General features: G+C 29.3%; 2 protein-coding genes across 2 annotated transcripts in view; one reads left to right on the top strand and one right to left on the bottom strand.

Moving 5' to 3' along the window:
• LOC111634626 (insulin-degrading enzyme-like) overlaps positions 1 to 4,848 on the bottom strand; it is a 69,036-nt gene extending 64,188 nt beyond the window's left edge. Inside the window, exon 1 of the mRNA XM_023379455.1 lies at positions 4,722 to 4,848. Within this exon, the coding sequence (XP_023235223.1) occupies positions 4,722 to 4,789 (68 nt within the window). The 5' untranslated portion in view covers positions 4,790 to 4,848. The remainder of the gene's footprint in view (positions 1 to 4,721) is intronic.
• On the top strand, positions 4,838 to 26,089 carry LOC111634627 (protein FRA10AC1 homolog). The gene is made up of 9 exons (XM_023379456.1): positions 4,838 to 4,968; positions 7,560 to 7,599; positions 11,163 to 11,239; positions 11,327 to 11,407; positions 12,019 to 12,103; positions 16,037 to 16,082; positions 21,184 to 21,297; positions 21,378 to 21,500; positions 25,927 to 26,089. Exons 1-9 carry the CDS (start codon positions 4,937 to 4,939, stop codon positions 26,085 to 26,087), a joined length of 759 nt encoding a protein of 252 aa, XP_023235224.1. The 5' UTR covers positions 4,838 to 4,936; the 3' UTR covers positions 26,088 to 26,089.
• The last annotated feature ends 30 nt before the right edge of the window (positions 26,090 to 26,119 follow it).

Below are 26,119 nucleotides of genomic sequence, written 5' to 3'. Positions count from 1 at the left end.
CAATGAGTCACAATCCTTGCAGTTTATACAGATCTTGTCTAATGTTGCTTTATAAATTTCAAACAATTCTAAAATTCTTGTCTCACCTCTTTGATCAATTTTGAATCTTTGATCCACTGGAGTGCTTTGTTGTACATTAGTGTTAGGTTGGGGTTAATCTCCATTATCTATACATCTTTGAGTTAAATGCTGTTTGAGTGATGCTGGATACCCATGACTTGTGGCTATTTTTTGATGTGTGTCAATTCTATTGGTACAATGTGCGAATGCTCATTTTACTAATTCATGGAATGCAGCTACTCTGTATGTGAATGGATCATTTTAGTCTATATGATGAAAGGCACATAACCTGATTCATAATAAAACTTGGCTTTCCCTGTTTTAACTTGATGTTTATATCTAAGAAGTGCACTGATGTATCACTCTATTAAGTCTAACTTGAGTATTAGACCATATGGATTAGTGTTTATAAATCTGATTTTACAGATGATCATTATAAAACAGGTTAAAAAGTTTATAAATTTTTAAACCTGGGACCCTCCCACTACTGGCAAGATGATAGAGTCCACTTATATAAAATTTATTATATCAAGCAAAAAAATTCAAATATTACTTGCAAAAATATTTCTAAGCAAATGTTTAAACTCTATTGTTACTATTGGATAATTATTTTCACAATAAATACTAATTTCTTATTTGAATCATCTGCACTACCGAACTAATTAAATTTTATTATTTCTTTCTTGATGTATTTGTATCTATGCGCCTATATATAATGGGAACATATGTAACAAATCCATTTATTTAGTTAGTTAATAAATGATTTGTCTTCATATAGAATTTCTTTATAACAATGTAATGTTCATGGAAAGATATAATCATAGTTAAAAATTATTAATTTATTAACAATTTCTTACAAATTATATTTTGATACTAATTTTAAAATATTGAAGAATTTAAAAATGCTTACTTAACCATCAAGTAATTAGCAAAGTGCTTACTCTTTGTTTAATTTAGATTTTGATAAAATTGATAGAAGCAGTTTTGAATGCTGTGTAAAACCTGTTTTCATGAAACTACCATGATAATATTAATATATTTTCCAATATAACAATCAAAAACAAAAATGTTTATTCTAGGAGTGAAATTTGTGAAATCTTATTAATTTGTTACATTTCAAGCATGTGAGCAGTTTTGTTTCTCAATTACTATTGTAATTTCAAATTTTGTATATTTTCAAGATAAACCTTAAATCACATACATACATACATACATCTCATCAAGTCCATTTTACAGAAGGGACAAATAGCAGGCAAGAGGGATCATACAGATATACTCATTTAATGCAATCTGATAAATTCACATGTTATAATTTTAAATAAAAGGCATTATTCAATAATTTATACTGTTTGTATATTAAAACACAGTATTCATTTAAAAAAACAAACAAAAAATAGTATATAATTTAAACAACCAACCCCATTGAAAAAAAAATTATTATTAAAAAAATACATGTTACTAGAAATTAAACCCATATTTTCATTTGTGTAAAATTTCAAGCCATATTCATTGTGAATATTTTCATCTTTAAAGGCAAAAACATTAGCACTAACAAATTTAAACATTCATACAATGATCAGATGTTTTCTGAAATAAAATTTTTCAATTTCTATATTGTGAATCATAAACAGCATATAAATATGGTGACACACATTTTTTATTTTGAAGAAAATAAAGGACAAATCAAAAATTATTTCATAATAAAAATAGCACTTTATGTTATTTTTTTTCACTAAAACACTTTGTAAGATTTATTATAAAATATAAGCATATACATAGCATTTTAAATAATCACTTCATTATTTTAAAAAATTTTAAAAATTGATACTATTCATAAGAATGAACTTTTTTCTAACAAATCAGATTTATGTTTTAAAAATTCATAAAACTATATACAATTTATGGCAAAGTTGCACTTCGTATAAATGATTGTTTCCAATGTTTGAATTTTTAATTGGGTTCTCTCACTGATCCACATATTATTCACTAATGAAAATAATCATTTGATGGAGGGATTAGATACAGAGAAGTATAAGCAAAATTCAATACTTCTTAAAATGGTTAAAAGATATGTGTTTCTCTGTAAAATATAGTTAAACCTGTCTATCTTAAATATGCTTATCTCAAAAACTTGTCTTTAAATTTACCACATTTACTCACATATAAGATGAGGTTTTTATTCATTTACTGCAGCCTCAAATTCCTAGGACATCCTATACGTGCGAGTGAAAGATTCTTTGCAAAAATGCAAAAACTTTTTGTGAACTGTATATTCGCATTTTTTCCTGAATGCTTACTCTCTTGTAAAAACATAAGTATTTTATATCTGGGTCATTTGAATCATTCTTGTATATTGTCAAGAGTAAAGATGAATAGCAATAGGGAAAGCAAAACTGTTGAATTGAATTCCAGATTGAAATTCCAAAATCACATGGGAGCCTGATATAAGTTTTAATCCGTTCCTATGTGAAAACACATAATTATTCGGAATTCATAATTCAGAGAAACTCGTAAGTGTAATTGACAAAGAGTGGATTTGACTGTTAAGAATTAGCAAAAAAAGATTTCCAATTGTCCAGCTTTACATGAACAAATTATGTTGTCAATTTTACAAGATTTTTCCTTAAAGTTTAAAATGCCAGTAACTTTTGCAGGACAATGTGTGCATTTATGTTCATTTGATAATATTTTACTTGTGATTAAATGAAATAAAATTAGAATTGTATTAATAAATCTAATTTTATTTTTTTTTTTTTATCCTTAAAGTCACACCTCATCCTATATGCGAGGTCGTCTTATATGCGAGTAAATATGATATTTTTCCCCTTGCATCTTCAGCATAAATTCAATATATTTTCCATGTTTATTTCAAATAATTTTCTCCCAATACCTCTATATCTCAAATTATAGACCAAAGTGTCAATTACAAATTCAAAGTTCAGCAACTACATTTTGATAGAATAAAATGCAGTTACAAAATATCTCTTTGCAATACAGTATATAGTTGCAATTAATGCTCTTTTCTCTGATTGGCTACAAGTTTGGCTTGCATCTTATTGGTTGAAGAAAGTCAGGTATCAGAAACTATTGACAAACTATTTCTGTTAATATGTCAAAAATGTTTTATTTATACCTAATACAGATATGTACTGTACTTGCTATTGTATTAATATAATACTGTACTTCTAATCAAACCTATTACTGTTTACTATGTAAAATCTTCTACATCTCAAAACCTGTTTATCTCAAATTTTTTTTTCTCATTTCCACGAGTATCAAGGTTCAACTATATTTAAAAATTTCAACTCATCTAAGTTGGGATTTATCATTTTGTTGACATTAGATCTTTTCACTGGCAATATAACTTTTAATACACAAAACTTCATCAAATACATTTATACTTTAGTAGTTCCAGGAACAGGAAGAAAATAAAACATCTTCCTCAAGCTTCCCTGCCCTGCAGAGAGGTTTCTCGTAAGGACCCATTCAAACAGGGCCGTGCGGTAGATTTTCTCAGTACGATGCAAGTTTTCGAAATGCCGCCCCCTTGCGGTGCCACCCGATGCGGCCGATTCTCTGTATCATAGCAAGGCACAGCTCTGCATTCGAATACTTTCATTTCCACGAAAGATCCATCCCAACTATTTAGATAATCAATGCAGGTTTGGCAAAATTTATAAACTGCATAAAATAAAATTTTGTAAATTGAATATGGGTGCCATTTGTGGGAACAGATATTCAATTTACCATTTCAATTCACAAAATAAAAGACAAAATAGTCATTTTAGAAAAAAAAAAAATCTAAAGGACAGTGCACTGAAGTAATGGGCATGGCATAGGTCACTGTACAGTACATATAACATTCACAAAATAATGTATTTTCTGATTAATTCATTATTATTAAATTTGTAATATGTTCACAATATAGAAAAATTTTTTGTCACAGTGAATTATTGATTAATCCAACATTTATAAAATATATTATTTTATTTGTGAATCAAAAGATTATTTCAGTCGACCCCCTATAACACTGTTGATTTTTCTGTTTTATATGAATTCCATGTTGTACGAGTCGTTTAGATTTTACAAATACATGTGCCAGGATGTGAACGGCTCACGTATTTGTAAAATCTAAGTGACTCGTTCAACATGGAATTCATATAAAATAAAAAAATCAACAGTGTTATGGGGGGTCAACTGTATTTATTTAAGCAATTTTTCTATTTTTGGAGTTATTAATAGAAGTTATTTTTAGCTCATTTATTTATATTGATTTATATAAACAAAACACCTAAAAGTAACTTCTACTTAATTTATCGGGATTCTTTGTTGAGAGAATAACGAAATGACGTTGTTACATCGTATAATTGAAGATATTTTAACCATACGCGTATAGTACGAATATTGTCTTTTATGAAAGAACTTAATACATTTAAACGTATTGTGAGAAGAAAGATTAACAAAACTGAAATAACTAAACAAACAGTATAATTTATTTGAAAAAAAATATGCACGTTAATTCTTTATGTCAAATATGTAAGGTCTGCATCACTGGAATAATGCGAAAATCCGGAAACCATTAAATTTTCATAATTGTATACTTATACTTTTAAAAAATTATATATTATTATTAATTAATATTAAATAAATTAATTTTTTACCTCACAATTCGAAAAATAGCGGTTGAATGGATCGGAAATAATAATTTAGGACCGACGTTTAAAAACATGGAAGAGACAGACCACGTGATTTGTCATTATCGCCATCTTTCGGTTGAAATGACGGTAAAATATTGAAAATAAGTACATAGACGTTTCAATGAATTTTTTATTTTTGATGTTGAAATAATAATCGAAGTCATCCCTAATCTGTCTTCATGGAGCCGTCAAACAGCGATAAAATTAATAGGTGAGAAAATTTAAGAGTTGCTGTTTATATGTAAAATGGTTGTATATTTCACCAACGTGCTAATAATATGTCAATTTTACCTCTCCTAATATTGGTCATTTGTTGCTATTACCGTCAAAAAGTATATTAATTAACTGATTATTTACTTTTTAAAGAGTTAGAAGACAAGAATATTAATACAACGATACATAATACAGACATTTTATACACATTGTATTTATTTTATATATATACTGTATGGCAGAGATACAGATTGTATACAATGAATGCGAATTTAACCCTGGATCACAAAGGACAAATTTTACGACTTTATTTTATTAATCATTAGTTTTGTGTCAGAATACTGCTGACAGTAATATAACGAATATATGATGAAATATACTTGTTTTGATATAATTTCAGACATTAAATTATTATTATGAAATTTATTTGTGGCAATTAATGCGTTGATGTGTGTGACGTGCTTTGCCGTGTGTGTGATCGCACCAGCTGCGATATGTAGTGGTAAAATAGTTTGTTTTTTCGAATGGTAGATGTGTCGAATTGTTATTTAGTTTTCGAATGTTAGATTGTCTTTGGGAATAGCGAGATTTCTCTGTAAAACATTTTTTATGAAGAGGTGCAATTGTATCTGCAAAGTGTATGATTCTAGCAAATTCTTCAGCTGTGGTTAGGTTAGCTCTTTGATTAGATAGATGAATGAATTGTTTCTTTTCGTTTCCTTTGCGTGTCGACGGGCGACCAAATAAAATGAATAATATTTCTGCTTTGAATGAGACGAGATGATCAACTAGTGGGTTATGCAGAAAGGCAATAATTATTATTTCTCTAATAATTATATTTTGAGGAATAAGTATACAGTATATGCATTTTCTGAAGCAGACAGAGAATAAAAGTAAAGAATAAAAAAGAATCTATGTGAATAATGCCACATAAAGACAAAATTCGCATACACACAAAATATAAACTTGTCTATCCTTATTTGAGGCACCACACACAGTCACAAAGCTTTGTAAAATTGATCATGACAGTTTCAATTATTCATAAACAAAATCAATTCCAAGAATCTGTACTTGTTATGATAATCTTGGCAATGGTGTAGAAAGGTACTAATAACAACAGCAAGACAGTGAAAAACAAGGAGAAAAATAAGAATTGACAAAAACTTGCATCATAAAACTGACAAAGTTTTGTGTTCTAAGGTTAAATTATATTGTTGAAACTGACATATCATAAACACAAAAACTGTATTTAATAACATAAATGTAAAAGTTAAATTTATTACCTTAATTTATTTTACTGAGACTGCTGATAAAGCAGACAAATTTTTTCAAAAAATTTTACAGTATTTTAAGATTTCTTCACAATTAATGAGTAATTATAATTACTCTTCAAAATCTGGAAGTCTATATGATACTATATAATACATTATTGTAGTCACTATGTTACTAAAGACTGTACGTTGCTGTATATTATATTGTATGAAATTTTTTTTCAGCCATTTTCAATATTAATAAATTCAACAGTATCACCTATAAAATTCAGTAAAAACTTCTGTGCAGAGCTGATTGTAATAAATTACAGGTAATCCCCATATAACACGGCACTTCTATAGCACGGATTCACTCTAACACGGTTCGAGAATTGGTACCATCCCCCGTATAACACGGCACTTCTATAGCACGGATTCACTCTAACACGGTTCGAGAATTGGTACCATCCCCCGTATAGCATGGTACTTTTATAACACAGTACTTTTATAACATGGATTCACTCTGACACAGTTTGAGAAATGGGTAAAACCCTCGTACAACATGAAATGTAATAAATTTTTACATACTTAAGTACTAATAGCTCACGAAAATTATTATTTTCGTGAACTATTAGTACTTCAGTGTGTAAATTTTCTTTTTTCATCTCCATACACATGGTTTGTCGCGAAAATTGTTTCAATGTTGCCAGATCGCGACGCTTCTGCTTCTGATGTTGCCAGATGTTTTTCCCTTATTCCATACTTGCTTTATTCTTCATAAGTGCTTAGCACCATATAAGGAAATTTATAAAGATCTTTTAACTAGAAGCAAGCAATCTAAAATTACATACACTTTTTGCAAAAGGTAAAGCATGAATCTGAAAATAATGCAGAANTTACATTAATCACTTGAATTTCTAATGTTTTCAGCCATATTTAAACAAATTTCTTCAGGATAAACTTACAAAACTTATGGTTGCATTCAAAGGAGGTCAGTTAAATATGGTTGAAAATGTTAGAAATTCAAGAGATTAATGCAATTTTTAAGATATTTTTGGAGCATTTTACTATTAAGCATTTTAATATTAAGCATTTCTCAATAGTTGAATCTTCTATAGTTTAATAATTAATCAACTCTTTAATTAGAATTCAGAATTAATTTATAATTATTAATCTAAGAATTAGCTTAAATTTGCTTCCTACTGTTGATTTTTTTTTTTTTTTTTTTTTTTTTAGGATAAACAGAATTTGGAATAAATATATCTTGAATTGTTGCAATAGTATTATTTAAACAGCAATTAATAAAATTTCTATACATATAATTTTTTTTCTTTTGTAGGTCTCTAACCTTGAGGAATAAAATTCTTGCGATGGATGCTGTATCCTTTAAATTATAAATTACTTAATTTAAATTTCATAAATCTTTAATTGATCTTTTATTTTATTCCTGAATGTATACATATTTTTAAGAGCTTCTATGCATTTGGAGCTAGAACTATTTAAAAAGACTAAGACAAAACCTTTCTCACTTTGTTTCTAGCCATTTAAACACTGAGTACAAACAAAAAGGCCTTCTTCAGGTACACTGAGGTCAGTTGGAATGTTGGTTGGCAGATCTGCCAAGCAACCTCAGTGTACCTGAAGATGGCCTTTTAAAAAGGCCAAAAACATTTGTACTCAGTGTTTAAATGGCTAGAAACAAAGTGAGAAAGGTTTTGTCTTAGTCTATTTTTAAGTGATTAATAAATTCTGACAATATTGAATGATTGTATATCATGTCTACTTTTTTCACAAATTTTTAATTTAATATTTTTTCCAATTTATTTTTGATAATTTATTTGTTAAATAAAAATATAATAAATATATTAAAAATGTCATAATGTACAGTACTTTGTTATTTCTATCTAATAAGACATTTTAAATAATTAACCCATGTTAGGGGTCATGAAGTTTTGAACCCACACACATTTTTAAAGTGCTATAACACGAAAATGGTTAATTTTCCAGATTTATTGTTTTATGTATTTTCTTTTGCCACTTGTGTATGTGTATATATATACATACACACTAATTAAGGAGACTTGCATCTTTTTGTTTAAGATATTTTATGGTTTTATAGTTTGAGGTCATATATATCCCAAGGTATCACAGCATATAAATTGGATTTTGTATTGTTTATTAGAATAAAACTAGAAATACCTATCAATTAATTGTATAATTAATTAGTCTCTTATTATTGTATGATCTTTTTACATATTGAATGGAATCATATGTTATTGAGCATTGTCTCATAATTCAAGAATATCTTACTATGGATTTAAAACTGATAATCAAGCTCCAGCAAGTACAGCAAACCAGAAGAAAGAGATTAAGGATCAAGAAATCAGTTATGTCTCTGAAATAAAGTGTGTTTTCTGAATGTGTCTATTAAAAAATTGACAAATTAGTTAGTTTATCTGTTTTTATTTTTTTTTAATACATTTATGATTAAAAGTTAATTAAGTATGCATGAGAAGTTAACTTTCACAGAAAAGTTTTCTACATATATTATTACTTATATACTGACTAGTTCTGAGACTGTAATAAACAAGTAAATGATCTAACTCAAAATAAATAAACAAACATGTTTTGTAAAATACACTTTAATTGTATTTAAGCAAACAAATAAATAATGTTCTTAAAAAGAAAACAAAATTTAAATTTGACAAAAACAAAAAAATTTCCTATCGTCTTTGGATGATATAGTGACATACTCCCATTTAAGCAGGAAGTTAGGTATAGTGACTGTTGGATTTGAAAATAAAACCTGTTAATTAAATTGCATATAAAAAGCATTTTAAAATGAACAGGGTATTAATTTTCACATATGGCATATGGACTGGAAATTTTGTTTATTAAATTGAGATTTTACTGTACTTGTAAGTGAAAAAATGTTAAAAATAAACAATATCAACATAAATTATGTAAGAATATAAATAGTACCAAATATGTGTGGTTTTCTATATGGTATCTGAGATGGATTTATTCAATCTATTGTGAGAATCTAGGGGTTAACCAGTAAACAGTCATCATATTTCTATATGAATTACTTTAGAACATTTTAGAACCCTATTTCTCACAAATGGCTGACCTGACAGATAAAAGAATGGGTTTTATTATTTTTTCTTATATACATGTATATTTTATTGAAATATAAGACTGACATGAGAAAATCCTCCCTTGTAAGTGATGACAAAGAAAACATTGTTTAATTTATATTAATATGTATCACTTAAGAAAATTTTAATAAAGATATTTATCTCAAGATATATGAAAATATAGTAGCATGTTTTTTTAATTTTTGGAACCTAACCCTCCTTTTCGTACTAGTTCTTTGATTCGCATAACACAGCAATTTTTTGGAACGTAACTACCGTGTTATATGGGGGTTATCTGTACTATACTGTATATCCACCTTCTTGTTTTTCACTTTGTTGGAGAAAACATCCTGCTAAATTGGACTTTCATTAACTTGGTTGACCTTCATCTCTATTAGTCAGAGTTAGTAGAGGTAGCTCAATTTGAAATTGGAATTTGTTATAGTAACAGTTGCGTGCCGTTTAACCATATTATTATTTGAATGAAACTGGTATGTCATACTTGTTCGTGTTTGTTTCACTCATTTCATATTAGCTATTTTTTATGTTGGTGAATAATTTAATCAACACTTTCATTTATTTTCATCTTATTTGGTATTATTGGTTGAAAGGTAAATGTGTTTTTTAGCAATTTAATATTGTTTCAAAAACATGGATAAGATGTGTGAGGTTATGCTGAAAGGAGGTACAAATTTTGACTAAGAAAAAATAGGAAAGCTCACTCTGGTTTGCATGATTTCAATTTACAAGAGGTAAATTGAAAATACACTCATAAATTAGGATTATATTGTATTTTGATATTTATAATGATATATTACTCAGAAAATATAACATATATTTNTTCTAGTATATAAAATTACATAATGATTTTAGATAATTTTGGAATTTTTTAACAAGATTCAATGGAATATAATGACAGTATTTTTTTCCAGAGAGAAAATAATTATATTTCACACTAATTTTGAATTTTGTACATGTATAGTTAGATTCTTTCTTGGAGATCAATATATAAAAAATTTCTATTAAATCTTCAGTACTTTCAAACTTTTTAGTCCATTTTTAGAATAACAGTGAGAGAAAATGCAAATCAGATTCTTATATGACATACTGTAAACACATGCTACTCCATACCTCTCACTAGCTCCCAATTAACTTTCAGCTCTCTGCTAAACAGAATATACAATTAGATTTCTGAGAAAGCAGTTAACTGAATAGAATTTGAAAAAATAAATTTGTTTGGTTATTTGAATTTTATTAATTAAATAGTTAATTTATTAAACTCTAGTGTGCATGTCTTTTTTGTCTGACTTTTATAGAAGAATATAACTTTGAATGTAATTTTATATGTTTTAATTTACTATTATGAGATTCTGTAGACACTGCATATTTGCTTGTTCCTCTAAGATCACTTCATAATTTGGTGATAGTTTCAGCCTTATTCCTTAAATAAAATTCAGTCAATAGAATAATGGAAGATGAAAGCCAGCATAATTAATTTTGATTTAGGCAAATTCAAGTTTCTTAAATTTAGAATTAAATTAATTTGCTTTTTCCACTCATAACGTTAATCATTTTGTCCAACTTATAATGGAATTAAATAAGTTTCTTTTAAATACAGGTATATAATTAATCGAAAAATTCTTATACATTAAATTAGTTTAAATGTTAAGTGTGTTTAAACTGTGTGTTTAAATGTAAACTAATTGCAATGATTAAAACCTCAAATTACATATTTAGATTGTGCCTGAAATAATTATAACCTATACATAATCATTAATTGAAAAGTAATTTTTCTTAAATATAAGTATTCTAGACACAAAGAACTGATAAATCATTATTTCCTTTATTATTCTGGAAGTACAAAAAAATTGACTAAGCATAGGTATGTTGCTTATTATTAAATATCACTAAACTTTATTTAGACTTTGTTTTTATTTTATTTTCAATTTTTACATAATGTACTTTTTAGGCGATCTGGAAAGACTGATTTTGATATAATACGAGAAAATCACCAATTTTTATGGGACCCTGATGACAGTGCAGATTCTTGGTAAATTACAGTAATTTGTTTTAATTGACAGCATTATATTTAATAATTTTATACTTTTAATTTCTATAAAATCAGTTTCAAATATGTTATAAACGTAATAAATTATTATAATACAGTAGAGCCCCGAAAACTCAGCCTAATGTGGACCGAAGGGTGGCCGAATTTGTGAAAATGCCGAGTTATCGGGAATGGGGTTAAAAAAGAATAAGTACGAGTATTTCCTCAGAAAATACTGTATTGTACTTGTATGTATTGTTTGCTTGAGAATACAACAGAGAATAAACTGCCCAAATACCCTTAAACAAAGGAAAAGTACATACTTTATGAAGGCATAGAGCCTTTACTACATGAAAATAACAATTAATGAATACACAGTGTACAGTAATTTACCTGATAAGACAGATCTCAGAAAAATACTTTGAGGCATAAAGCTGTCTATAATGAAAATTAACTAGGGATTTTTTCGCCCTGTCAGGATATGGCCGAGTTATCCGGACTGCCGGGTTATTGAGTGCTGAGTTTTTGGGACTCTACTGTAAAATTAAATTTCATTTTTATTCTATTTTGTGAAGTTTTTACATTTAAGATAATTGTTGCTATATTTGTTTTAGGGATAGAAAATTAGCAAAAAAGTATTATGACAAGTTGTTCAAAGAATATTGCATAGCAGATCTTAGCCGTTACAAAGAAAATAAAGTAAATAATATTTTTCTTATAAGTCTTAAGTTAATTATTTTATTCTGTAATAATTGTAAGAATAAAAAATTTTGTTTTAATTGTTTGATTACAATGTTCACTTAAATTAGTATAAAATATTATTCAGACAAATATGTAGTTGTAACTATTATATATACAGTAACATGTCTAATATCAAATTCTCTCTTTCTTGAAACTTTCCTGAAGTCAAAAAATTTCATGTATCTCAACATTGTTTTCTTAAGTCAAACTAGTCAAATTTAGCAGGTACCAACCAACCTATTAAGTTTTGCAATACTTTCAAGATGCTGCTTACTCTAAGCAACTTTAATATAGCTGGATAGGTAAATCAATGACATCAGAATTGCTAATTTAGCAGAAAATTTATCTGGTAAATCTAACTTTCCTGTAGCATTGTCAAGTGGCTCAAAAGTTATGTTCTGTGTCTGGCAAAAATATTAGCAGCTAAGTCATAACAGATGGAGAATGGAAACTGCAGTAGCTAAAGTTTATTTTAGTGTTTTGGTTTTTAATTTCCTTTGGAGAAGATTGATTTTTTCATAAGTCATATTTCTATTCAGTGCAGAGTTCTTCATTCATGACAATCATCTTGAATTTGTCTTCAGTACTCTATGGACTTATGAAGTCTCTTACATTAATAAAGGTCTATTTGTGAATCACCTAAATTTTCTTGTAGATATTTTTCTATAGATGATTTATATAATGTATTAGGTAAAACTTCATTTTTGAATAATTTTAGTGTAGCATAGAGATATAATTTTGTGATATAACTAAATTCATGGTATTTATTTAAATCATTACAGTCTCATGTATTGTTCTAATAATATTAATATAAATGTCATTGATATATTGCAGAATTGCATTCCTTGTTCTACTGCTTTGCATCTGAATAAAATTTTTCCATTTTTCTTATACCTCCAAATGTAAAGCTTTTCATAAATCAAACTAGAAACTTTTTGTTCCCTTCAAATTCAAGATTTAGACGTTTTACTGTGTAGTGATTAATGTACAAGAAATGTAATTATATTTCTTGTATTATAGTCCTTTTGCATTTATAACTGTACTAATCCAAACTTTTTATTAATTTAAATAACCTCATACCATAGTTGTCGTAATAGTTATAGTATTAAAACTGGCAATTTACTAAAACATTCTAATCTAGTTATTTGTGGATTATTTTATTTGATGTAGAATACATTTTATTAGGAATAATTATTGTTATCTATATACTTTAATTTATTGACTTTTGATGAGTCATTAAAAATATTTTGGTTAATGTACCATTTTTTCCAATATTATAAATATTTGAATATTTTTCTCATTATAATCTAATCTAAATAATCACTAATCTAAATTAATATCATTAAGAAATGACTTAAAATTTTCTATTCCTATTATTTCTGTAGGATGATTAACATAAATTATTAAAAATAATTAATAAAGTTCTATTTAATCTATTGATATTTTCTTTGCTTACATTGTATAAACTGTATATAAAAAATAGGAATCTGTATATAAATGAAAATCAGGAATATTTAAAATAACATGTTAAAAATAAGAAAAAATGGTCTATATTTTGTTGGAGCAACAAAAATATTATTAAGGAAAGGATTTTAGTTATGTCAATAACAAAACTAATGATACATGAAGGTTTTGTGCCAGAATGGTAAGGAACTAAACTTATAAATTCACTACCTAATGTTGAAACCTTACTTTTAACATAATCAATTTTACTTAAATTACATAATTCTTGTAATATATCACCATTACATCTAGGGATTGCAATTGCTGGATCCGCAAATACTCAATTAACTTTTTAAATAATGGCACAAAAGTCTACATTGTCGGCATTGCTGCTTTGCTATGTGCGCTATCGCTTGGCGGCGAGAGCGACATTGCCATTCAGTGTGGCATGTGCTACAACCCTCTCTACACCGCACCACCCATCCTTTTACCTCCACTGATCTAATTGCCAGTTGACTTTCTGCTCTCGCTAAATAAAGTGTCTTTGCGCTAAATGAAATAAGCAACTCCTCTCCTAGTTCTGGTGCATAATTCTAATATATGGTCGGTTGTAATGTCAATGAATTACGTGACAGAACAATCACAGTTTAAGCCTATGGGGAGCTGCAGCCTCATGGCTTGTCCACAAAACTTAACCTATCCCTCCAGGAGATTACTGTCACTAGTTAATAGAAAACTTTTTATTTCAGCTCAATCAATATTTTACCAAAGACAAAAAATAAGAAAGTTTTCAAACTTTTTTCCGCAATTGCACGATGATTGGGAGTTGCGTCGCTCTCTCCGCTAAACCTATCGTGTGTTTAACAGGCAGTCCGGTAGATATTGATGTTGACATGCTTGCTATCGCTCGCGGTCGGCTAGTACTATGCCTTTAAGGAATGGGAAGCCCATCAAAATATAAAACTGTATAAAACCGTAGAAGCTTTCTGTAGAAGAGAGTCGAGTTTGATAACTGCTGACACAACCCTGAAATTTGTCTTAGACAAACTAAAAAGCCAGGACACAATCGCAAAAGAATCAGAGAATGGCGTCTTACTGAGGTCACAGGGATGCTGATTTACATACAGAACCTGAAGAAGTATGACCAAAAAGTTAGAAAGACCAATTATTCTTTCACAATGCCAAAAAAAATGTAATGCGCCAGGTGATGAAAAATATGAAAACCTAGTTAGTTAAATAGTTAATTAAATTAATGAGTATCAGTATCTTAGATATATGATATGAATATATATGATTCATGATTGTGATAATAATAACTACTACTAATTACTTACTCACTACTTTACTAATACTAATAATTAAATTACTTATAAATAACTAAAGACTGATATGTAGAGCCTATATAAGAAAACTAGTAAGACTGATAGCCAATTAGCCACTGATTATCCGTCCTTACATTATTATAATATAATATATTAATATAAATTAATTAGTAGAATTACCTTTGCTATTATTTAACTTAAAGATTACATTATAATTATAATTTAACTAAACATTTAAAGTTAATTATCTCTATCTCAAATGTTAAACCGAACCAAAGTTAAGTTTACTACCTAAATGTGTAAGAAGTTTTACTGATTTATAGTGACCAGTCTAGATAATAAAAGTTTCTTAAATATTTTAAAAAAATGTTTTATTTCTTTAAAAAAAAACTCATAAATTTTTGGATAGATAGATAAATATATAACACTTCATTGCACCAAAAATACATCTGCGCTGGATCCAGCTGGAATGATATTAGTCCAGCAAAAATCCAGCTGGATTGAAAACACTGCTGGATTCCAATCCCTAATTACATCTGTCTGAAATTTGGTATTATATAATAATGTACTTTTTGTTTTAAAAGTTAATATTTATATTAAAATATTGTAACTGATTTAATTAAATATAAATTTAAATATTTTAAATTGTTTTACATATTTTGCAAGTAGTTTTAGAGTTTTAGTTGCTATTTAAATTTTGAACCTGTTCAAATTATGTTTAACATTGTGATATTTGATTACTCTGATTCTTGTAAAATAATTGAAAAGAACTTAAATATATTTTAGAAAGAAATATACTTTATATTTTAAACTAAATTTAATTTTTTTGGTATTTTCATTATGTTTATTTTGAAAGGCACTTTGATTAATTCAGTTGGCAAATAAATGAATATAAGTTTGGAATGATGAAAAATAAGTTGAAAGTATATTTCATAATATATTTAATAAATCATTTAACTGACAAAAAATTTAATATTGTCGTTTGTGAATACATTTTAAATACCAATAAAATTTTGTAAAAAATTAATCAAATAATTGGAAGTTATGAAAACATTAATTAACTTTGATATAATGTTAAATAATTTTACATTTTCATTGAATAATAAGTTTTTTCCCCCCCCTAAAGATTGCTTTACGATGGAGAATAGAAAAAGAAGTTATTGATGGAAAAGGTATATTTGAAAGATCAATTTTAAATATTTTCTTTTGTTTTGCTTTTAATATTTAATTACTTTATAGAACTATGATTTCCAATTTTTAAAATTACTAAATGATTCTAATTAATTATAATGGATTATTTGATTAGATGTAGAAGGCTTTTCATAAAGAATATTCATCACCATTTATAAACTTTAAATTTATTGAATTTCAGTTTAAATGAATCATTAAAAATGTTTTCGTTAATCTACTAAAAGCTTTATTACCTAGAATCTAGGTTAAGATTTTAAAAGTTTAGCTTGTATTTATCAGTATCCAAAACATAAATTATGATTTGTCTCACTTCCAGAATCTTACTTCAGTATTTGTATAGATACAAATCCTGAAAATATATACAGGTAACCCTATATAACACGGCACTTCTATAGCACGAATTCGCTCTAACACGGTTCGAGAATTGGTACCATCCCCTGTATAACACGGTACTTTTATAGCACGGATTCACTCTGACACGGTTCGAGAATTGGGTAAAACCCTCGTACAACAGGAAATGTAATAAATTTTTACATACTTAAGTAATAATAGTTCACGAAAATTATTATTTTCGTGAACTATTAGTACTTAAGTATGTAAATTTTCTCTTCTCGCCTTCTGTCGATACACGTGGTCCTTCTCGAAACTTGTTTCAATGTTGCCAGATCGCGACGCTTCTGCTTCTGATGTTGCCGAATGTTTTTCCCTTATTCCATACTTGCTTTATTCTTCATAAGTGCTTAGCACCATATAAGGAAATTTATAAAGACCTTTTAACTAGAAGCAAGCAATCTAAAATTACATACATTTTGCAAAAGGTAAAGCATGGATCTGAAGATAATGCAGAAAAATGCTCAGAGGATAAGGATAACTTGCCAAAAAGAAAACGCTCTCGGTTAATTAATAGTGTTTTTAGTGATGACGAAGAAAACATTGTTTAATTTATATTAATATGTATCACTTAAAAAAATTTTAATGAAGACATTTATCTTAATTATGAAAATATACTAGCATGTTTTTTAATTTTTGGAACCTAACCCTCCTTTTCGTATTAGTTCTTTGTTTCGTATAACACGGATTCGCATAACACGGCAATTTTTTGGAACGTAACTACCATGTTATACGGGGGTTACCTGTATACAGTTTATCATATTAATTTATCAGTTTATCAATATCAGTGCCTCATACTTTTATTCAACTCTTTTGTTGGTTTTCCCTAACATGATTTTACAAACAATTCCAAAATGTTAAAGATTGAATATTCTAAAGGAGATTTTTGATTTTATCTGAGTAATCTCTTTTTGCTTATTCACATAATTGTTTCTAAACCAAAACGACTACTAATCTTAACACTGCATTGAGTAACAAAATCCACAAAACCTTTTTTATAACAGTGTTGTGTCCTATAATAATCTTCACAAACGTTTTCGACCTCCTATGAAATCTGCTTCAGGTGGTGACTAAATGGTATCTCCTCTTGACCATTGGAACGATGACACCCAAGATGTAAATAATGTGTGTATCACATTTCATCCCTCTGCTTGTCCCAGTTCGAATTCTTCGAATAAGTATCTCCATACCTGTGCGATCGTTTCTCCGTCTTTAAAGTTGATGCAGGTGCCCCCAATGTTGACTTTATAAATCTCCCAGGCCTCCAGGTGACGGATGTGATCAATACGAAACGCCTGTCTGATTACTTTGGTGTTTTGGAAGTCCGCCTGAATTTCAGGGTCGGTAATGTAGGCTGACAAGGCGGTGGTGTGCCTGTTATTTTTAATATCTGATTGATACTCGTGTAACCATTTTTGTGTTGAGTGGATGGTGGAGCCAATGTAAACTAAGTCTGTATGGAATTTATCATCCCTGATGGGAATGGAGTATACCCCTGGGGCCCTGTTGAGATCTATCGCGTCCTTGGTGTTGCGCAGCAGGTCGTAAATAGTGCCAGTTCTCCTGTACACAATCTTCGTGCGATTACGGCAAGCATTCTCCCTGTAAAGGAGGTCTAAATGTTGGTTGAACCAGATAACTGCGCATCTATCGTTCTTAACGGGTTGGTGGCAGCTGTCTGGTGTAGGTAGGGGGCTGCCAATGTGGCATGGGGGACGGTCGGTGTAGGCACAGGCTAAACTGCGAATCATGCCTTTACTGTAGCCATACTCAATGGCAATTTTTTCTATGCGATGAAGCTCTAACTGGGTGTCACGAGCATTTGTGTGGTGTGTGAAGGCCCGTCTGGTAAGGGCACAGAAGGCTGCAATTTTGTAGGCAAAGGGGTCGGACGAGTTTGTGGGGATGAAAAGGGAAGCTGGTCCGGTTTACAGTAAACGCTCATTTCTATCTTGCCACCTCTAAGACATATGTCAATATGTAGAAAATGTGCACGTGAGTTGCTAACTTGATCTAAGTCAAGGGTGAGGCCGTAAGCATTGTCGTTTATGCACGACAAAAAAATCGTCAAGATTCAGTGTGGTTTTCCAAAGTATAAAGATGTCGTCCACGTATCTTTAGTATAGACTGATGTATGGTAAGAATTTGGGCAATACTCTCTCCTCCAGCTTGCAAAGGTTCGCCAATAGTGGGCTGACCATGGGCAACCTCTTGTAAGTAAGTAGTGTTGTTGAACTGGAAAACTAAGGTGTAGCACATTAGATGTGCCAGCTCTAATATCTGCTGATGGTGCCGGAGCGCATCATTCTCGCGAAGTAGAAGGTCCCTAAGGGCACAGAAGCATGGCTGCAGCCATATCAAAGGGAAAAGGGACAGGAAATCGAAGACTGTGAAGTGCAGGTTGTCACCCACATTGACCAGTCGTAACAACTCAACAAAAGCAGTGGAATTGGTGGTAACCAATAACCCTTCAAACACTCAGCGGCGATGTTGTGAATGGCCTTCTCGAGCAGCTCATTGGGGACCTAGTTTTATCCAAGACAGGCCTAAGTGAAGGGGTCGGTTTGTGCGTTTTGGCAAATGTGAGCAACCTCGGTGTGTCGGGAGAGACAACAACCACTTTGCCCAACCCCCATTTCATGGCAAAGAAAGTGCGGGTGAATCTAGAAACACAAGACTGTAGCTTGTCTATGTAGCTGCATTCGATGGGCTTGCAGTCCGTGTCGTCGATATACTGTTGCATGAGAGACCTGTAGGTAGCTTCCTTTAATAGAATAAGATATTTGTTTTTATCTGCTTTGAGGACTATGATGTGCTCATCCACCAACCATTTCCTGGTTTTCCGTATGAGCGCCACCAGTTGTCACTGCAGGTCCTGTTGATGGAACAAATCTTGAAGGCAGCTTTCCATCTGTAGTACTCCTAGTGTATGCTGCTCAAGCCAGCCATGAGTCTTTTGATGTTGGGCATTATATCTCTGGGTGCAGTTTGGCTGGCCCTGGGGCAAACATTGGACCATGCCGCATGATGCTAGGTATGAACAAAAGCAGAATTTGATGCTTTGAGATTTGTTGGCCGTCCAATCCAGAGCTGGTCAGTAGCTTTCCTTCAGGTCCACTTTGGTTGGCACACCTGTCTCAACTTGTTCAGGATGACACATGCTAACTTGACCCTCTTTGGAAAAACAGGTTTCGTTGAGTGGAAACCTGAATCACTTTGTCTCTACTCATTAGGCCTCGTTGACAGATGCTGAAGTATACATCTGTTTCAATATCTGCAGAAATGAGGTTAGCATTTCAAGATGTGACCAGAAAAACTAAATCAGATTCTGAAATGTCTATTGCAGGATGTGCTAGTACTTAAAGAAATGGCTAGATTCTTCTTGAAAAAAAAAATTTTTGTGTATGTGTCAATCAATCAATTTATTAATTTTTTTAATTATCTTCCCCATTCCAAGGGGTTACCCTTGGAATGGGGAAGTTAATTAGTTAAAATTTTATTTAACAAGTTATAAAATGAAAACAACATATGAGTCGATACATCTTTAACTAAATAGTTTCTCACAATATTATTTTCATAATTAACAAAAGTAAGGGGATAAGGATACACTACTCAAATAAAGTGCAGCCAATGCTGACTGATTTGTATTAACGATAAATGCCATTTATCGTTAATACAAATCAGTCAGCACTGGATTTTCGTTTGTTCTTGATAAAGGTCATTAAAGATGACCGAAAACGTTTGAAATTGATAATAAATTTGGCTGCAGTTTATAAGGTATTTGAATAGTGTATCCTTGTTACCAAATGCAGTCTACGAAGAGAGTAAGGGGATAATTAAATTATGTTCTAATATGTGAAAATTTAGTACAATGAAAAGTTAAATGTTGTAATGAATAACTACTAGCTTTACAAAAATGACATAAATCTGAACTGATCAAAGGAATAACTATATACACATATATATATATATATATATATCAAAACCCAATATATTAGTATATATCAAAACCCAAATATATTAGTAATATGCCAAACGACTATTGCAGGCTACTTCTCAAGTTTTTTTTAACTAGTTTCTAAATAATTTGTTACTAGAGGCAGGTATCAGGTGCCATCTCTTATTAAGTTTAATAATTATTTATAAATATTGATGTCTGGAAAAGGAGAATGGTCTGGAGGCTTGTTGTTGCATCAGCACAGTAAATGGGAATTGTGGTTCCCACTCTGGGCCTATTCTTTTCTTTCAGAATATTCTAAATTAGAAATATTAATTTAATTATAATTATTAAATTCAATAAGAGATCGCACCTAATGCCTGCCTCTAGTGACAAATTATTTAGAAATGAATTAAAAATAAATGTCTAGAAGTAGCCATGATTTTATATGGTAGTTATTTGGCATATTATAACTTTCCATTACTAAAAATCATTTTGATTGAATAAATTGGAAATTTTAATAATTTTTGAATAGATCAAGATGCATAATTATGGAAAAATTCATCTAACTACAGTATTTATCTAACCTTTTAAATTGTGAAATAAGTTTCAATATAATTTAAATAGAACGTTTTAGAGGATTCGATATTTGTATATGTTTAGCTTGTTTTATTTATATTTTAACAAAAAGTTTTTATGTTGTTATAATTTATATAAGTTTTTTAATGAATGTATGTATAATTTTTTATTTATAGGACAGTTTGTTTGTGGAGAAAAAACTTGCAATGAAAAAGAGCGGTTATGCAGTTGGGAAATGAATTTTGGATATATAGAATTTGGAGAGAAGAAAAATGCTTTGGTGAAATTGAGTTAGTAGTTTAACTATATATTATAAACTTTATTACAATTTAAACAAAGATGTGTATTTATTTATGTTTTTTTTTTATAGGGCTTTGTCCAGTTTGTTCTTATAAATTAAACTATCATCATCAGCGTAAAGAATTTAAAAATGTTTCAAGGAAAAGAAACTTGAAAGAAACTGATGAAGAAGTTTTCAATAAAAAGAAGAAAGGTTGTGTTTTTTTTCTATTTTTTCATATTTTATTAATACGTATTTATCATACTCTTTAAATTAAAAATAGTTACTTATTTAATTAATACTTAGCAATAGAAATAAATTTAAAACAATGTTATTCTCTTCATTATAAGAATTATTTATAATTATTTTTATAAACTGTTTATATGTAAAGTGATATACCATGTTTAGAGCTTATACAAAACTAAAAATGAAGAAAATTACAATTTAAAAAATGATTTAGTATTATAAATCAGTGTTTGAGAATTTTTTCTGGAAAATATATAATAAATTACAGTTACTTTACCAAAATAAATTAAATAATGCAAATTTAAAATGCCAAATATATTTATATTATTACTGTTTTGTTTTATTCCAATATATGTTGTATTTATGTCAATGATTTGAAATTATTCTAAATTCACGTTTTTATAATGTGGGTTAATAATTCATTTTCTAACTTTAAATTTTATAATTCATTCTGTCAGTAACTAAAACTTTCTGTAGATGATCAATTATGTTAGATTAGAAAAACATGATAAATTTTTTATTTTTTGATTGACTGATTTTTTAAAATATTTACTTAACTAAAAATAAGATATTAAAATTAAGTAATCAGTTTTTGAAAATGTTTGTTAATACTAAAAGATATTAATTTTATTTAAAATTCACTTAAATAAATTTTTTTATCTTTTGTAAGGAAATATAATAACCTTTCATATCAAAAAGTGAACAAATATGTTTACAATATTACTTATAAGATGATTCTTTTCTCATTATTAATTTTAATAAGTTGAACAGTTGATCATTGAAAACAGAAATTAAGTTAATTTTTAAAAATGAAATACATATCTGAAGAATAATTAGTTATACTGTCTTTTATGATTTATGTGATCCAGTAAATTTTGGAATATTTTTAACTAAATGGATTCTATATGTAGTAAAACACTTGATTATCCAATCCTTAATTAACTGAGGTTCTGTATTATTTAAGGCAAACCTATACACTACTTTTCTTACAATTCATAACACAATTTGCCACACAGTGAGTAAATTTAGTGCTATTGATATTAACCTCAAATAAACCAAATGACTGATGCTAAGGTAACAATTTTTTTTTTGTTTTGCCCTCTGGGTTAGGGTTGTGCTAAACCAAAATTTTGATTTTGATATTTGGCTTGATACTGAAATTACTTCAATTTATTTATTTATTTACTTTATACATAGTTAGGAACTGTTAGCTGACAAAAGATATTCATCCCCAATTAACAAAGTCCTCAACAATGAATTATGGTTAAAATCAAAAAGTAACAATGAATAAAAAACATGATTTAAAAACATGATTTATGAAATAATACGGTATATATTAATATATTAATATATGAAAAAATTTTTAAATTTATTAAAAAATTTAATGAAGACAATAAAATTAAAAAACAAAAATCCAAAATATATATAAGTTATATATACTGTGTATAAAGAAACAGTGTAGTACAGTTATTAGAAAAATCAAAAAAATATTAATATTACTTATAGTGTTATTGAAAAATGCCAAAAGTTTTCAAATATCTAAAATTATTTTTCATGCTATGCTAATAACAAATGTAAAACAAACTAATGTTTACAATATCAATATTTTAAAATACAAACTTTTATCAACAATGTTGAATAGCAGTATTTGTTATCACAGATAAATAACCTATGTATTGTCAACAATAATTATTAATCCTATTTATTTCAATTTAATAATTTTCCCAGCTATTAGAGAATTGCACTAGTATGTTGTTAATTTTGGAGGGATTGTTGCAGTTCTCACAATTAATGCTGTGTTGATAACCAATATATCAAACAAAAAGTACTAAACACTTACATCAGTTTCAATATATTGGTACCTAAAATCTAGGCAATTAATGTTGTAAACATATATTGATTATCAACATAGCACTACTCTTGAACACTAATAGGGTCTCTTTTCTACGCTTACTGTGATTTAGTTAGACCCACAATAAGAAAAGTCAGATGGTGAGGAATGAAGCCTGACATATCTGGGACAGATTGTCTATTAAAAAATGCTGAGGTGATTGTGGAACACAACAGCAAAAATGTGAGGAATTACTATTGATTTTTTAAAGAAAGTCTAAAGGATAACATGCATTGCAAAATGATTTTTTCTGTTAACTTTTAATTTATTGTCTCTATTCATATCAGTCTATGGAAGCAAGTTTATTTTGTGACCATAATTAGCAGAAATGATTTTCAATGCACTAACTTACCCCTGTGATTTAAAAGTATTGGTAATGGTCCAATATATAACATGGTTATTGGAATAATATCAGAATACATGCTTAAGGTCTGCTATATTTGAAATAGTGTACAAAACTTATAATAAATTTTAATATTCAGTAATTAATTAAAAACAGCAATATATATATATATANTCTTCTCGTATAAATCATTAATTTCACCCCTCGAAATTCCGATGATCCCTTCCATTTTCAATCATTTCTTTTTTATTTACTCTCTAAATCTTTATCTTTTAAACAACTTTCGTCTATTACGAAACTTTAGCATTTTTGTCGAGGGAGATTGCAAAATCGATGTATGCAACTTAAGTTTTAAACAGATAACTCGATCGACTTACTCTCCCTCCGGTCGAAACCCCCCAGGTAAACCATCTCAGGTAAAAAACACACCTTAAAACGAGTCTCTTCTTTTCGTGTCCCGCTCCCCTTTTTTTTCATTTCTTTCTTTTTTGAGAAATCAGTGGACCATATCCCATTTGAGAGGCGATTTGAGGGTCGCTCCACCTCTTTCCTGACTCATAAAACTAGTCATAGGAAGTAAGACGTCCGTCCGAGAAAACACCTCGATCGTAGGTGGAGGTTGAGGGAAACCGGATGTGACGTCACGTCGCGGATGAGAAGTACTTCCGATTTGGATGCTTGCGTAATTTTTTTTTGTTAACCCGCATTCGAATAACCCGTTGTGGAACGAGGTTGACATTACGACCATTCGGACAATGCCCCAATTACCTATTCGATCATTTAAGTTGCGTGCTTAAACACACGTCTGAACATATTGATTGCTACGTATACATACTGCACTTAGTAGGGAACGTCCGTCGTCCCGTCTTATGCTAAGAAAGACAACTCATTTAACTAATTGAAAGAAAAATCGAATCTTCCTGACGAAATATTCCCCTGTCTGAATGGCAGTCTAATATGAAAAATATGAACAGGGAGGGTTGCTTACATATATATATATATAAAAAAAAGAAGAAATCTATTTTGATGTAAACGAATTTGGAGGAATTGTACTCGGAATCCCATTCACCTTAAGTGAATGCATGGATTAAAAAAAATGCTAAATAGATAGATAGATAACACTTTATTGCACCAAAAATACATCTGCGCTGGATCCAGCTGGATTAATGTTGGTCCAGCAAAAATCCAGCTGGATTGAAAACACTGCTGGATTGCAATCCCTACTCGCGGTCTCATCTGCAAGGCATTCAATATGAACTCCATTCAGGCAGCGATTCCACCATTAATGACGACATTCTTCAGAAACCGGTAGACGGTAATCCACGGACGACAATTTTCTGATGGTCATCATCAGATAATTTGCTGATACAACCATAACAGCGTGCCAGCACGTAGAGCAAAGATGACCTTAGAGCAGTAGCGTAGCGTAGGGGGCGGCAAAATTTGACAATAAATAATAATAATATCTTGTTAGAATTTGAAGCACTTTATTTCATATTTTCGTTCACCCACGATTCGGACCGTATGAAATGAGCACGGAATAGTGGGATTAGTGTTATCATCCGACTCGCCGTCCGGGGATATCGTGCGCAACCTGTCGACCTTTTTTTTTTTTCTTCTTTTGCTTGTACGATTTATTCGTACTCATATACACCTCCAATATCCAATAGGGCTGTCATCTAGATTACTTGCGTTACTCCTATTCAAATCTCCCTAGTCGCTAACTGTAACTGATTTAGAACCAGCATGCTCTGCAAATTATTCTTCATTGCAAAATTTTACAAACAATTCCAAAATGTTAACACAGTTACACAATACAGTTCAATAACTATGCACGTGAGATCGATACTCAAGACACTTAAAAGAAAAACTTGTCATTCTATGCTCAAGGGATTTAAAGTTTGCAGCAAAGTTGGCGAGATGTGATTGATATTGATGGTCTATAAGATGATCTGTAGTCGTTGTTGAGTTTAATTTTAATACTTTTTTTTTCAAAATATCTGAATTTTACCTTTACAATTTTATATTAGCTTTAAAAAGCAGATTATGTATATATTAAAATGTAATAATAATATAAATTAAAGTACTATATAATGAATTCTAAAATATTAAAATTGTGAAATTAATTTTATTATTTGAATTTTTATAAATTTTTATAGAAAGTGAAACAGAAAAAGAGCAAGATAGTCACGAGTCAACTTCAGGAACACAAAATTTGACCACTGACAGTTCAGTCATTTGGAAAGAAATGCCAAAAGATACTGAAGAAAAGAACAAAGATGATGAATTTGAAGAATACTTAAATGAAATGTTGTTATAAAAGAAAAAATATATATATACAATATCATGTAT

This window comes from Centruroides sculpturatus, unplaced genomic scaffold (genome assembly GCF_000671375.1).
Source record: "Centruroides sculpturatus isolate CEXI.00-Female unplaced genomic scaffold, Cexi_2.0 scaffold791, whole genome shotgun sequence".
In the NCBI taxonomy this organism is placed as follows: Eukaryota; Metazoa; Arthropoda; class Arachnida; order Scorpiones; family Buthidae; genus Centruroides; species Centruroides sculpturatus.
The sequence above is the reverse complement of the archived record's forward strand: the minus strand, read 5'-3'. Positions and strand labels throughout refer to the sequence as shown.

Excerpts from the sequence above, each read along its gene's own strand:
- LOC111634627 (XM_023379456.1), top strand. The coding sequence starts at position 4,937 with ATGGAGCCGTCAAACAGCGATAAAATTAATAG. Across the intron at positions 4,969-7,559 it reads AACAGCGATAAAATTAATAG|GTCTCTAACCTTGAGGAATA; the intron begins GTGAGAAAATTT and ends TTTCTTTTGTAG. Across the intron at positions 12,104-16,036 it reads GCCGTTACAAAGAAAATAAA|ATTGCTTTACGATGGAGAAT; the intron begins GTAAATAATATT and ends CCCCCCCTAAAG.